Source organism: Peromyscus eremicus, chromosome 8b (assembly GCF_949786415.1).
Source record: "Peromyscus eremicus chromosome 8b, PerEre_H2_v1, whole genome shotgun sequence".
Taxonomy (NCBI): domain Eukaryota; kingdom Metazoa; phylum Chordata; class Mammalia; order Rodentia; family Cricetidae; genus Peromyscus; species Peromyscus eremicus.
In genome coordinates, this window is record NC_081424.1 from 35,630,121 (window position 1) to 35,645,355 (window position 15,235).

Sequence of the window (15,235 nt, forward strand, 5' to 3'; positions counted from 1 at the left end):
CAGGTTCCTGGAATAACATTAGGTGGCTTTTGACCAAGTCAGACTGAGAAATTTGCAACTGCAACATTCACAGCCATGCACAAGAAGGAGAAAGAATTCATGAAAACTTCCCAAGGTGAAGGACGTTCAACTTAACTGTACTTCTGACCTTTGCTCCCTATTGTGACGCCTCTGACACTCGGAAGAACAGATCTGAATGGCCTCCAAGTAGCAAGGCCTCTGTCCCCATTCTCCAGCAGTGTGAAACCTGTCAACCCCATGAGGTCATCAAGAGGGCAGACTGCCACTTGTCACAACGGAGAGCGTGTTCTCTGGGGTGCTGAATAGCTGAGTGGGGCTTGCTTTTAGGGCCCGGCATTTGGATAGACTGATTTCAACTCATTTGGAAAGTCTGCTTAGCATGTATGTGTGAATCAAATTACGTCAGAGACAGCTCATCGGAGCAACGATTTGACTTCTACCTCCTAATTCCATCAGAATTCGGATCACTAAAATAGGTAACAGGGTCCGGCATGTTAGCACATACCTTAATTCCAGCACTTAGGGGAGAGAGGTAGGTGGATTTCTCTGAGTTCAAGGCCAACCTAGTCTAGATGGGAACTTCTTAGCTGGCCAGAGCTACAGAGTGAGACCTTGAGTTTAAGGTGTGTGTGTGTGTGTGTGTGTGTGTGTGTGTGTAACCAGTAATGATGATGCATGATGCATGCCTTTAATCCCAGCGCTCAGGAGGCAAATGTAGGGGAATTTCTATGAGTTCAAGGCCATCCTGGTCAACATAGCGACCAGTTAGATCTACACAGTGAGACTGTCTTCAAAAAGAGTAATATATATACATATATAATATATAAACTAAATATATAAAATATACATAAATATATTCTCTTTTTATATTTTATATTTATAAATATACATTTATAATATATAATAAAATATATTTTATAAATATATTAAATAAAATATAAGTGTGTTATATTTTATTATCTATTATATAATATATTTATATATTGTTTTATTATATATTATATAATATGTTTATATATAAATATATAAAATACATTTTAAAAATATAACTAATAGGACCAGGTATAATTTGTAGCTGTAATCACAGCACTTGAGAGGTTGGAGACAGGATTAGGTGTTTAAGGCCATCCTTGACTATTTGGTGACTTTGAGGACAGCCTAGGCTACTTTAAACTGTCTCTAAAAAAACACAAGAAAACTAACAGGTCTTAATTTACAAAGATAAAAACGCATAAACTCTTGCCCCAACTCCAGACACAAATTGAATTTCTTTAAAAAAAAAAATCGTTCTACTGCATGCAACAAAGAGACAGTTTCAGCTGATAAATTGGGAAGTGATTAGTGCCTTTCTACTCTGGGAGCCCCAGCACTAAGAACAGAGTACACATTTGACCGAGCACCTGGTAGGGACTGGGAAACTGAGTATGAGAACTGGTAGAGGGTAACTTTGAAACCCACACGGCGCGCACACACACACACACACACACACACACACACACACACACATACACACACACTCACATTTCTTCTCTTATCAACTTCCCTGGGTATTTGAATGCTCCCTCTTTTGACCATCCTTTCAAATTCCTTTATAAGCTCCATCCTCTCACTCTCTATCCTACCGCACACCCACATACACACCCCAGATGCCATCTTACCCCTAACAGCAATGGGATGACGGGTTCCTAACTTTATCAAATGTATCATCATATTCTGGAGAGTGGAGCACTCATTAGACTCGTGTTCATATATTCCTAGGTAGTTTGTGCTAAAATCTCCCTTACTCACTGCAATGGAGTGGGAAGGGGCGGGCGAGACCATTCTACCATGTTCCCTAGAGGAGGGCAAGCCAGAAACACTCTGAACTTCCTGTGTACTCAAGGGTTTCAGTCCTCCACAGAGTAAGTGCTCAGTGGGTATTTGTGGATGAAGCCTTTCCACACAGCTGAGAACAGTCAATTCACACCTCAAGGATTTCCGTTGCACTCTTTGAGAACTACCAAAGAGTATTAGAGGTAATTGGTAAGCATCCCTGATTAGGATATTACTTAAATATTGTAAAAATATACATGTTTAGACAGCATATAAAAAGCATGCTTCCTAGAGGGAAATGAAAGAGAAAGGTGAACGGGACCATAGACCATGGGAACATCAAGTGGTGTCCCTCTGGCTAGAATTTTAGGAGATCTGGGGGCTTCAAAATGGTTAAAGTGAAGGCCATGCACATCCTGTCAGAGTTTTATTTTGAGCAGCCTGTTGGCCCGAGCGTGTCCTTCTCCACGGCAGCTGCTCGGCTCTCTATACACAGCAAATACGTATGTCTTGTCCAAGGCTGCCGGCACTAACCAATGTCTGTGACTCTCTTTGGGTAACAACATAATAATCAAATCACATTAAGTCAGTGTCCGTAAGACATGTGTTTCCAATTTTAAAACCCACAAGTGATTTATTATTTATTTCCTAATATTACAGTTGTGCATTTAGTGAAATAGAAAAGTTACATGCCTAGCATCACTTCCAGTGTTTGCCATGGAGTTCTTTCTTTGGCTGTTTTCTAGCTGTTTGGGTGGTTGCCTTTTACAGTTGGCATTACAGTGCCCCTCACGCTGACATTCCTGTCCAATGATAGCAATTTTAATCTTTAATCTTTGCATCTTTGTTGGTTTTTAAACACTCATGCTTGAGTTACGTTGAAGTTTAATTTATCGTTTTTGTTTTCAATGCTTTTATATAGCAGCATATGAGATTTACCTTCTTAATTTTTTAAATTTACATAATAGGGTTATCATTATAAGTTCAATATTGCACAGCAGATCTCTAGAATTTTTTTGTCTTGTGTAGCAGAACTCCAAGCACAGTAATTTCCAATTTCCACTGGCTCACCACCACCCCACCCACCCTCAACAGCTACTATTCCATGTTTTGCTTGTACATTTCATTGCATTTCCACACTCCTTTTTATTACTTTTTATTTATTCTTCTCTCATATATTAATCCCAAGGGAAGAAGTTTGAAATCCTTTAGTCCTGATGTATAACTGTGCCCAGAGAAAATAGGATCCTGTGCTACAATGCTACATATACCCAACTCCTTACCCGCTTCCTCTAAAGTGTGGGATATAATGAACACAGCCTCACCCTCAGAATCAGGCTGACCCACGTTCGAATCCCTGCTCTGCTACTTATCTGCTGTGAAGCCTGGGATAGATGACTAACCTTTTCCAAAGCCATCTGTAAAATGCAGTTATTAGTGCCAGTTTGCAATCAGCTTTGATAAAAACGTAAACCACCCTCCAAGTGCTGTGGGTTTCTGAGCTCCATCATCTCCGGCCCCAAGTATATTCATGTTGTGCTCAGACTTGTGCAATGGGAAGCCGATTGTGCCTGCTCTAGGTCAGTACATCTGCTGTGTCTTTGGTGTTAGGTCTGTTTCTCGTGCTGGTAGGTAGACTCAGAAGCAGTCACAGAAAAATGAATGTTTCTTCTCTATGATTCAGTTCAGTGTGAGGACATAGTTTCATGATATTATCATGCTAATGTCATGATAGAATTTTGTTCCTTACCCATGTATAGCATGAAGAGATGTAGATGTGGTCACAAAGGTGTCATTATTATCCATTTGGAGCCGTGGGTCATTGAGGACCAATCTCAAGATACAAGTAGCCACCTGGAGTTCTCTGCTGATATAAGGATAAGGTATCTACGTGCAAATAATTAAACTCAACTATATGCACATTTAACTCAGAAGATTCACTCAAATAAAGTAGAATTCAGTCAGCCTTTGAAATCTACAAAAAAAAAAAAGAACTAGTTTACAAATGCCCTTCCTTTCCAAAGAGAAAATAATGATGTTCTATGAGTTTTTAGAGATAAAATTCCCATCCAGGCTACTACTGGTGGGTAAAGAAGGTCCAGTGTTGATCTACAATCATTTAAAGAAATGCACTTATAGTCATATCAGAGTATCCACCAGATTTGGAAAAGAATAAGGTTTATATTCTTCTGCCCAAGGGTTCACCTCTGTCCTTTATTGTATTGGATCAGTGGTACTTATCTAGTGTTGACAATTAATTCAATCCAACCCCAACATTGTAGCCAGCAAATGTATTCTATGCTGGTTAGAAAAAAAATTAGATCTCAATCAGTAATCACCTGATGCCTTCGTTCCTTCTCTTTCTAATTTCTTTAACCTGTATTTGTGTGTGCATTCATGTTTACGTGTGTGTGCATTCATGTTTACGTGTGTGTGTGTGTGTGTGTGTGTGTGTGTGTGTGTTTGTGTGTGTGTGTGTGTGTGTTTATGTGCAAAGGCTCATGACAAAGCACATGTGTAGAGGTCAGAGGACAACTTGTAACAGTCAAGTTGTCTCCTTTCAATATGTGGGTTCCAGGGACTGAACTTAGGTTCCCAGACTTGGCAAAAAGTGCTTTTATCCACTGAGCCAATCAGGGTTCTTAAAGTTTCATTTTTGTGGAGGTTGTTGTTGGTGGTGGTGGTGGTGGTGGTGTATGTGCATGAAATAAAGACTTTTTAAACCAGGCTCCACAATAAGCAAGACATAGTCCTGTCTATCAGGTCTCTCAAAGGAGTTGAACATTTGCCCTACTAAACTAAGCTGAGTCACTACTATACTAACTGGGAAATATGAGAACTCACAAAGACAACTGAATGTATCTGACCAGAGGGTCAGGAGGCAAGACTTGAAGTGGCCTAGTCAAGGGTGGATGGCTATTGAGACAGTGTTCAAGAAGAAAAACTATGGGTAACAGCACCAGCAGAACCAAGAGCAGGGGGCCTGCTTGTCTGCAGGGGACTAGAGTGTGGACAGCCATGAGCGCCAAAGTAAGTAATAGCGACTGAATGAAGAAGACATCAGGGAGCCATTGAAGGACTTGGCGCAGAGGGCTGGCGTGGTAAGAGTTGTGCTAAGAAATAAGTCTGTCAGTGGTAGGTGAGATGGATTGGAGAGGAAGACTGGAGGCCGGGGGTCAGTTGAGTATTCTGGGATGGCGGCATGAAGTTACAGGCAGAGTGCAGGCAGAGGCACCAAGGCGCCTTTTGGCACGTGTTTGGAATTTTTGTAGTGAAACTTAGAGTCCAGATGCAGATCCCCTGATAAAACACCATGCTTATTTAAAATACATGAGAATGAGAGAGTTAATGCAGCAGTGTTTAGCCTCAGGAGATGCAGAATCTACTGAAAGTTTGGTCACCTCAATTTCTCACCACAAACCATCGCCCTCAAAACTCTCTGGGTTTGCTAAACATTTCAAACTCAGAAGCAGAGAGTTCTGGAAAACCACACTCTGCCTGGCATGGATTTCTTCCTTGGGACGGAGGAAATTTGATCTGCTTCCTACAAATTCATTTCACTTTCATTCAAACTGAGATTTTTGAGAAAAAAAAAATCTTCCTATTGCCCAAAGCAGCCTTAAGAGCTTTACTTTTGAAAACTTTTTCCCTCCTTACAAAAAAGAAAAAAAAGGAACCAATAATTTTCCAGCCATTCCTGACCCCGGAAATTGGAGATTCATACTACACTGGTTATGACGGATTTTTATGGTAGGCCAAAATAATAGGCTAAAAACAGTACTGTCTTGTGTGGCTGAAGAAGACCTAGCATCCATCCTCTTCAGTACTCTCCTTCCATGAGCTCAGCAGGTGTGGATGCTGTCAAGCAGAGAGGAAGTCCCACAACCCTGTGACTCAAATCAGCCATCACTGTCAGGAATATAAAAGAAAAACAGCAACTGAACAAGAACTAAATGTTAAAAAGTTAGATCCAGAGAAACATTTTACCCTGTCTTGTGGAAGACTCTGCTCTCCCTCCCCTTGCCTCCTCCTCCTCCCCCCTCCTCCCCCTCCTCCTCCTCCTCCCACTCCATGGCTGTGAAACAAAGCTCTTCTCCAGTGACAGCCATCAAGACGTCGTGAGTGGATTTTGTACACAGAAGAGATAATGTCACGGGGCTTGAATATGTTCTATTCAAGATCTGAGTTGGGGGAACTTAAAAATAGCATCTTAGATCATTTAAACTGGAGTCTCTTCTTAACTTCAAATTTTAAAGTGACGGTGCGTCTTGTTTGGGTTTAGCATTCTATTTTTTTTCTCCTTTCTTTCCTCCCGATATGGACATGTTTGTTTTCATCATTGTTGGTGCTGATGTTTTGTTTTGTGTATCTTTAGCCCATTGCTCTTTACTAGTCACAAACTGGTCTCCTTACTTTTTTGTTAAAATCTGAACCCTTCAAAGGCTCTTGGTGCCGGGCGGTGGTGGCGCATGCCTTTAATTCCAGCACTCGGGAGGCAGAGGCAGGCGGATCTCTGTGAGTTCGAGGCCAGCCTGGGCTACCAAGCGAGTTCCAGGAAAGGCGCAAAGCTACACAGAGAAACCCTATCTTGAAAAACAAAAACAAACAACAAACAACAAAAAAAAGGCTCTTGGTGTGAATAAATTAGGCTGTATTTTATCCCCCACGAAATTGCTCAAGATCTCAAAAGCCGTTGGCAACGACTTTGTCCTAAGAATATGTCTGTCGATGTGAGAAAGTTCTCCACATTTGATCTTACAGGTCAAATAATGTATCTGCTTGTCATTTGTCTCTGTCCACCATTTTCTGACCCTCAAAGTATACACAGGAAAAAATACACAAAGCTAGCCATTTGTGACCACGGATGACTCCTGAGAGTTGGGGGACACAGAGATGCCATATTTCATTTTTAAAGGTTTATTTAGCAGCTCATTTTTTATGAATGACTGGAAACTTCAATGTCCAGAGATGTTAAACTTCAGGAGGCGAGACTTAAATATGGCAATCATTGCAGCCCAAACCAAATCGTGGGGTTTACTTAAAACACATGAAAATGAACTGGCGTATTTACTCATTTGCAATGAGGAGGTGTCTCAGTCTGAGATGACATCTTTAGTTCCTCATCAAAGAGGAGTCTGCAATATAAGTTCTGGAAATCCATGAGTGCTATTTTCTGCACACAATCTTTTAGATTTTTTCCCTTTTTTATTTTTTAATGTAGCCTATTAAAAAAAAATTCTATGGGGCAACTGCATCTTAAACCTAGAGCATTTGGCTCTTTAGACCCTGTGTGTGCTCTCAAGAAAATTTCAATCCTGGACACCGCCACTGATCCTCCAGCTTCTCAGGGACCCTGGACCTGACTGAAGCTGTAGAGCATGTAGCAAGAGAGAAAGTTTCACTGTAAGCATGTTCCTTTTGCTTCAGGACATGAAATGTCAAAGAAATCAACCCATCTCGTCTATGTTAAAGTTGCATTTTGAAAACTGGAATTTGACCCCGATTTCTCCAGGGTTCAGCATTCATGAGCTTAGACCACGCCAGATGCAGTGGAAAAATGATCGGGTCTCATCACCTTGTATTCATACCTACAACTCACAGGATACTGTGACAATAATAACTAACAAGAATCTGGTCTCCAGACCTTAAGCTGAATAAGAAAGAAAACAGACTTATGAGCTCATGTGAGCACAGAACAGGAGTCAGTTAAGGCAAAGGTCAGGGGAGGGAAACACACAGGCTCGTCATTCTGTTTCGAAGATCACTGGGAAAGTTATTTCAAAAATGAACATAATTTTTTTTATCATCTCCTCTTTTAAAATTGGCTTATTGGAATGGTGGGATGGCTCAGTGGGTAAAGGAACTTGCTACCAAGCCTGCCAGCCTGCCAACCTGAGTTCAAATCCCTGGAACCCGTAAGGCTGAAGGAGTCTGCAAATTGTCCCTTAACTTCGCCTGTGTGCGTGTGTGCAAAATAAATAAATATAATAAACTGACTTATTCTCAAAGAGGGCATTAGTGGTGATATTTCATAAACTAATGTTTAGTGACTGTTTCCAAATGAACTATTAATATTATTTTTACTAATTTGTAATTTTGTGAGTATTACTGGGATATACTGGGATACTCTAACACATGCACACAATGGAATGAATTTAGGTTACGTTAGCCTATTATCTATTTTATAAAGGTCTGGAAAGGAGAAGTTCAAAGAATCCCAACATAAAGGAATGGCAGAGAGAGGGAAATGCCAGCACACATTTAACAACATCCACATACGTAAGGTTTTGCGCTAGATACCAGGAGGGACAGAGTTTGAGCATAGGGCTGCTGACCCTGGATGTAATCAGCCATCTACATCCATAACTCTGTATGGTGCATGATGTAGTAAAAGTCCCATCCAAGAAGAATAAGGAAGGCTATAAGTGGCCACAGATTCAGCAAGGAGTTTCATGATAATAGTTACTGTAATAACTAGAAGAAGGCATTGTAGCTCATTACTGAAGAGGGCTCAGCCTGTTCCATGTGCGAAAGTCCCGATGCCGGGTTCGGGTAGTTGGATGCTCATGTCTGCTTGTGTCCAGCTCATTTAAACTAAAGTTTTTCTTTGTTCTCAGTATCACCTGAGCATCTGCACTAGCAGTTAACTAACCAACTTCTAGAAATAGTTGATGGAGAGCTTGTCCAGGGAGCCAGGCATACAGCAGACGTCCATAACATGGAAGTACTCAGAGCGCTGATGGTTATATAAGTTTAAGGTCTCTCCTCCTACCACACTGACCAGCCTCTACCCAGAGAAGCTGCCACGAAGAGGTACTCAGAAGTGAAGAAGAAATTCTAAAGTGTTTGCAATTAAGCCAATCTCAACTTGTGAAATTGTCAAATTACCATACTGGCAGAGCCAATACAAATTCCATAACCCTAAAATTAGCACTAAAGTCATGCAAAAATGTGTTAATACATTCATCCTTGTAGTATTCATGAAGGATCAAGTGAACAGAAGATAAATTCCACACTTGTGGCCAATGCTTACATAGATTAGGCAATGGAATATTCCAGAACTGCTTAGTATGACTATTCCAACTGAGAAGATGAGGACCACAGCACAATAAAATTCAAACAAAAATGCACAGGGACAACTGTGCATGCCATTAAAGAACTATTCCTACTACGTAAACTTCTTAAACAGGCCTAGCATTTCATTACTAGGAACATTGTTATGATTCCCCAGATTTTTCTAAGCTGAACTTAGAAGAGCCATGTAAGACTTAGCAGCATTTAAATTGCTGTCCATAATGCAAATAACCCCACTCCTAATTACCAAAATAAATGCTAGCTCCTTACTCAGAGCCCTTTTGAAAACAAAGATGTCAGAACGTATTCAATAATTGAATAACACATTTCAGTGTTATTATAGTTCCAAAAGCAGCTTCCTGTGCAAAACGGTGATTTCTTTTCAAGCAGTTTTTTTTAAATGAATTTTTCCCCCAACTATGCTTTTAGTTTTTATGGCTTAGTTTTTCATTATCTCACATAACACAGAATGGATGTTCCTAAACTGATAAGTAATTGAGACATATTTAAATCAATTTATTTTCTGCAATTATTGATGTTCTCTTCCTCCGTAGAGAGCTACTTTGAGGATTATTTTTCTCCCACTTGGTGTCATGTGTGCCCTTCAGAAAATTAAAGAAGGGTGTGTTGCTTCATACCCATAATCCCAGCGTGAGTTCCAAGCCAACCTGGACTACAGCATGAGACTCTGTCTCAAAAAAGAAAGAAAGAAAGAAAGAAAGAAAGAAAGAAAGAAAGAAAGAAAGAAAGAAAGAAAGAAAGAAAGAAAGAGAGAGAAAGAAAAAGAAAGAAAGAAAGAAAGAAAGAAAGAAAGAAAGAAAGAAAGAAAGAAAAAGAAAGAAAAAGAAAATGAAGTAATGAAATGTGAAATGCTGCTGTATTCATTTATATCTAGCCACATTTCTGACTCACTTCCTGCCTAGCTTGGTAGTCCACATAGAGGTGATAAATGGCACAATCATTGGTATTTTAGATAATATTGGTCACCAATTGATACTGCAATTTGACAGATGCCTATTGACCCATCTCAGTACATTTGAAAATACACACATAAAGAATATACATCATGATAACCATTGTATTTCTCATTCTTGTGCAGTAAAACTCTCTAAAGGATTGTCCATCTTGACACTGTTTCCGATTTCTCTCTTCCTGTTTTCTCTCCTCTCAAAGAGGTGTGTGTACCTGTGTGTGCGTACGAGTGTGTGTATTTACCTGGAGGTAAGACCTGGGGTCTTGTGTGTGCTATATAAGCACTCTATCATAACTCAGCCCTTTAAACTTTTTCTTATTAAATTTAAAAACAAATTAAATTTAATTTCACAATTAAAACATAATTATTATCTTCAGTTCATGATGCACCATCCTGTAGTCATATGAAATGTATTTCTTTGGAATTGTTAGGTTTTTTTATTATGGTAATAGGTATATAACATAAAATCCACACTATTAATCATTTTTGACTCTACAGTTAGGCCTTATTAAATTCATTCAGATTGTTGTACAACAATGCCTAGAATATTTTCATCTTGCATAACTGAAACTCTGTTCCCTTTAAACAGCAGGACTTATCTTTAAGAAGTATTAAGCATTTTTCATGCGTGAGGGAGAAGCTGTATGAGAGAGGTTGAAGGTGTAGAAAAAGTGAAATTTCCAGCATCCTAAAACCATAGGAAAGGGGCAGTATCATCATTAGAAGAAAGACAAATACCTCCATTCCTTCATCTCTCACGTGGTTTTTATTTCCTACTTTGTATTGCCAAAAAAAAAAAAAAAAAAGGCCACAGCAAAATTGATAATCACGACTTTTCAGAAACAACATTTTACAAACTCCTCAGGTCTTTTTTATTTTCTGGATAGAACAAGTATCTACGAATCTTTCATTTCACGGTGTTGTGTTATTCCATCTCCTTCATCTCCACACAGTACCCCCCTTCCATTTTCATGTCATAGATTTTTAATCTGGAGTCTAATATGGGAAAAAACGTAACATTTGTCTTTCTGGATCTGATTAATCTTGCTTAACGTGATAATCTTATTTCATCCATTTTTCTACAAATGACATAATTTCATTGTTTTTTTACAACTGACTAAAACTCCAATGCATATATATCTTCTGATTGTAAAATAATTTCAAATGTCTGAAAAGTCTTCAAGAACAGAATAAATCAGACATTCTTTCCAGAAGCACCAACCATTATATTTTGCAGTGTTGGCTTTACTGTTGAATTTTTTATTGAGGAATTGTACACATCATACCCTTTTGTCCAAATACTACAACATGTATCTCTCAAGGAACAAGGGAATTCTCTTACAGACTTCCATCATCAAATTCAAGAAATTCACACACACAGTGTTATCCACACCTACACATATCTATATTCAAATTTCATGTAATCGTAATAATGTCGTTTATGGACATTTTTTTCTGCTCCAGGCACCATCAGAACCAGGCATTGTGTTTAGTTCAGTATCTCTGGTGTCCGTTATTGTGAGATAGTACCTAACCCTGTCATTAACATTTTGTGACACTGAGATTCACCCTGGACTTGTCTGATGCTTTCCTGTGTGTTGAGTCACTGCCCATTTTGAGCAGGAGTATCACATCCCTGCTGTTGTATCTTAGTGCAATACATAAGGAAGTGCAAGGTGCCGGTTTCTCCCTCGAATAGGAAGTGTTGAATACTTAATAAAGATGGTGCCTCTTCTACATTCAGCCACACACACACAAAAAAAGAGTTGTCCATTTTCCGTTTTCCCTGCCTAATTAATAAGCAGAACGACATTGTGGTATTATGCAATTATCTGATGCATTTTAAATTTTCCTTAATCGTTGTAATATCCATTAAGGATTCTGGCCCAATTCTGGCCCAATTCAGTTATTACCGTGATGGCTGCAAAATGGCAATTTCCACACTCTATTATTTCTTCTATATTTATTGGAGGGTGTTGGCGTGTTCTGCAAAAAGCATCCCCTTATCTTAATCACCTGCTCATAAGTTCATTGTTTTTTTTTTTCAGTTGTAGATTTAAAATTTATTCTTCCATCATTTATTTTGAAGCTCGAGTTTTCCCCTTTTGCTTAAACGGATCTCTTTAAAGCCTCCTGTTATTATATTGTGTGTGTGAGTGTGCTGGTTACAACACGTCTTATGAAGTTGGTTTTCTCCTTCCACCATGTGAGTCATGGAGATCCAGCTCAGGTCGCCATGCTTGGCCACGGAGCCATCTCACCAATCCATCTTTTCATTTTTCAAACAATCCCATTGTATTTCAAATTCTCATTTTTCCGGTGCAGTGTGTCACTGTTCACGTGGACATTTTCTGTCCTGTCCCAACAACTGGTCCCTATTGCTAAAAGTTGCTGTGTGTGCATACAATAAAATGCGTGTTTTCTAAGTGTACATTTCAGAGTCAGTGTTCCTGCCCCCGCCACTAACAGCATTTGATGCTCAGTGGCTCACATTGTGCTTCTCCAGAAGGCTCCCAGGCAATGATTTATCCAGCTTTCCACCTGCTCCTTCTTCACCTCCCGTAACTCTGCTCTTCTCTGGACCATTCTGAAGATGAAGTGGAATCACTCCATACTCAAGCTTGGGTCATTTCCTCATCCGTGTTTACACTCACTCCCTGGGTAGTCTCATCCTTTTAGCTCTAACTCAGGCTTTTCCCTCAAGCTCTGGACTTTACATCCTCTTATTTTTGATTCACCATCTTCACCCAAGTCTCTAATCCAAATTCACTACATAAAAACTGATCCACTGCAGACCTGGTCTACTCTAGCCTTCCCTATCTCAAGCAATGGCAAGGCATTCTCCCTGTCGTCCAGGCAAAAACTCGGATATAACTAAAATATCTTTGAAGGTCCACCATCATTTCAATGCCCTCCCCTGACACCACTGTGTCTCAGCAGCCATGGCTCCTGACGGGACTATTTCAATAACCTCCTGAGATATCTTTCCAGGATGTCCTCCGTTCCAAGAATCCATCCTTCACCCTACCCTTTTCTCTCCTCTTCACACACACTGATCCTTCTTTTCCTTGCACATTCTGGCATTCTAAGCACGTTCCTACTCCTGATGGTTGTTTGGTCTGGTTTCCATATGTGGAAGGTACATCCCAAGGTACATCCTAATACTCAGCTAATTCCCTCATCGCTTCTAATTTGGGAGAAATTGTATCTTCTCATTAGGCCAGCACTGACTGCTACCAACCCAGTTTCTGATCCCATGTTCTCTGCTTCCCCCACCTACCATCCCCATTACATTTATCTCTGCATTTTATTATTTCTTTACTTTTACGTTACACATTGTCAGTCTCCCCCTGCCATGTCCATTCTAAGAGGGCAGAGAACTTGTTTTTGCTCAATGAAATATCCAAAGCAGTGAATAGCCCATAAAAGGTATTCATTTGATTTTTATTTTAATAAATGAGAGAACAGCTTCACTTTATGCTATACTTTGAAAAACGTGTGGGAAGGAGATGCTACCTGCAGAATGGAGTCCTCAGGCAGCATTCTTCATATTGATGTAGCCCAACCACAACCCCAGCCAACCCCTACTTATCTCCACGTGCACATGCTTGCCTCTTTCTATGGGTGAAATCTAGATTCGTTGTAAATACAAGTAATTTTAATCAGGCAGTGTTTTCAGAGCAGAGCAGGCCTTGATGGCCCTGAATTATGCCTTTCCATGCTTCATGCAGCCAAGTAATAAGTTACAGATGTTGGTCATTCACTGCTCCGTGTTTCAAAACCCTGGCTTTCTTTTTCTCATTAGTGGTAATTTTGAGTTCCATAGGGGAGATAGGGTGATGGGGGGAAGATATGGCGGAAAAACAAATTACTTTATACATCAGCTATATGCTTGCCTGTTAGACTCCTAAATGGACTCGACAACTAAACTTTGCCGAAGACGTCTCTTGTGTGACTCAAGCGTTTCAACCGAGATAAGAGGTCTCTTAATAGACATTCAGAGATGGTACCTGGCAGTACCATGTGCAGGCACCACGATGTCAGCATCAAATTTTGAAGGGTACACATGACATGAGCATGAAAGTGTCTCTACTGCCAAGATGGGACACTTGCCAGTGCAAGAGAGCACACAGTTAGAAAGTGTGCCTCCTCTTTGCTATTTCACAGCCTTGTTAGTTACTTTTTATGATGAGGTTGTTTCATTACTTTGTTAATGATATTGCTAAGACATCAAGAAATATTTTTCTCACAGCTTCTAACATCTGAAGAGAACTTAGAATGAGAAATTAACCAACAAAAAAGTGAAGTTTTTAATTCGTACAACTCATGTCATCCAAAATTATATAAGAAAAGTACATGTAAAATATGTAAAAAACACAAAACCATTTGTGGTAATCCCAGGACTCTAGAACCTCAGCAGAAAGATCACAATGTTGAGGCCATCCTGGGCTACATATAAGACCTTGTCAAAAGAAGAGAGAACAAGAGGAACAGTGGAAAGGAAGGGCAGGAAGCTCCCTTATTGATTTGTTTGTTCTCTTTATTAGAAGGATTTTAAACATCAATTTAATAGACCATATTCAACTCAATTTAGCCCTTAAAGTGTCTTTTGAATGCCTCTCCTTTTGAATATATTATACTTGACACAGAGAAAGCAATGCCTCTTTTAAACTCACAAAATTCTGCATGTGATTCATTTCTACAGATACAACACACTCAGGGGAAATTGGCACCAAGAAAAAGGTGAAAAGACTGTTAAGTTTCCAAAGATACTTCCATGCATCTAGGCTTCTCCGTGGGATTATACCGCAGGCCCCCCTCCACCTGCTGGATGAAGACTACCTTGGACAAGCAAGGGTAAGCCTGTTACCCCCGCCCCGCCCTGGGTAGGCAGTAATCAAGAATCTGTGCCCCAGCTGACAGCACCTGGGTCTGAGCCCTACTCTGCCTCAAAGGGGCTATGTGACTCTGGGTTTACTATTTAAAACATCTGGACTTACTTTCTCAAACACAAAATGAAGGTAATAGAACCATGTACCTCATAGAGGTAATTATATTTTTCTAGATATAACATGCTGTAGTTATAGTTGTAGGGTGGGGGTGGGGTGCTGTGGATTAAACTCAGGGCTCATGCATGCTAAGTAAGTATGTGCCCCACTCCTGAGCTACATACCCAGTCCTAAGGTAGAGCATGTCCCCATGCTTAACATACTCATGCCAAATACATGTTAGCTATTTTCACTTTTATAAATGTGCAGAACATATTTTTACAATGATAAACAAAGTAAAGTCTTGGCCTGAACAACTATTACTTAGGGTGTAACTAAATTTTTAAATCCATTAAGTTGTCTTATA

At 39.8% G+C, this 15,235-nt stretch overlaps 1 protein-coding gene across 1 annotated transcript in view; it reads left to right on the forward strand.

Moving 5' to 3' along the window:
• The window catches only part of Pde7b (phosphodiesterase 7B), a 311,056-nt gene that overhangs the window by 258,414 nt on the left and 37,407 nt on the right, over positions 1-15,235 (forward strand). Inside the window, exon 4 of the mRNA XM_059272674.1 lies at positions 14,586-14,737. Coding sequence (XP_059128657.1) covers positions 14,586-14,737 — 152 coding nt within the window. The remainder of the gene's footprint in view (positions 1-14,585; positions 14,738-15,235) is intronic.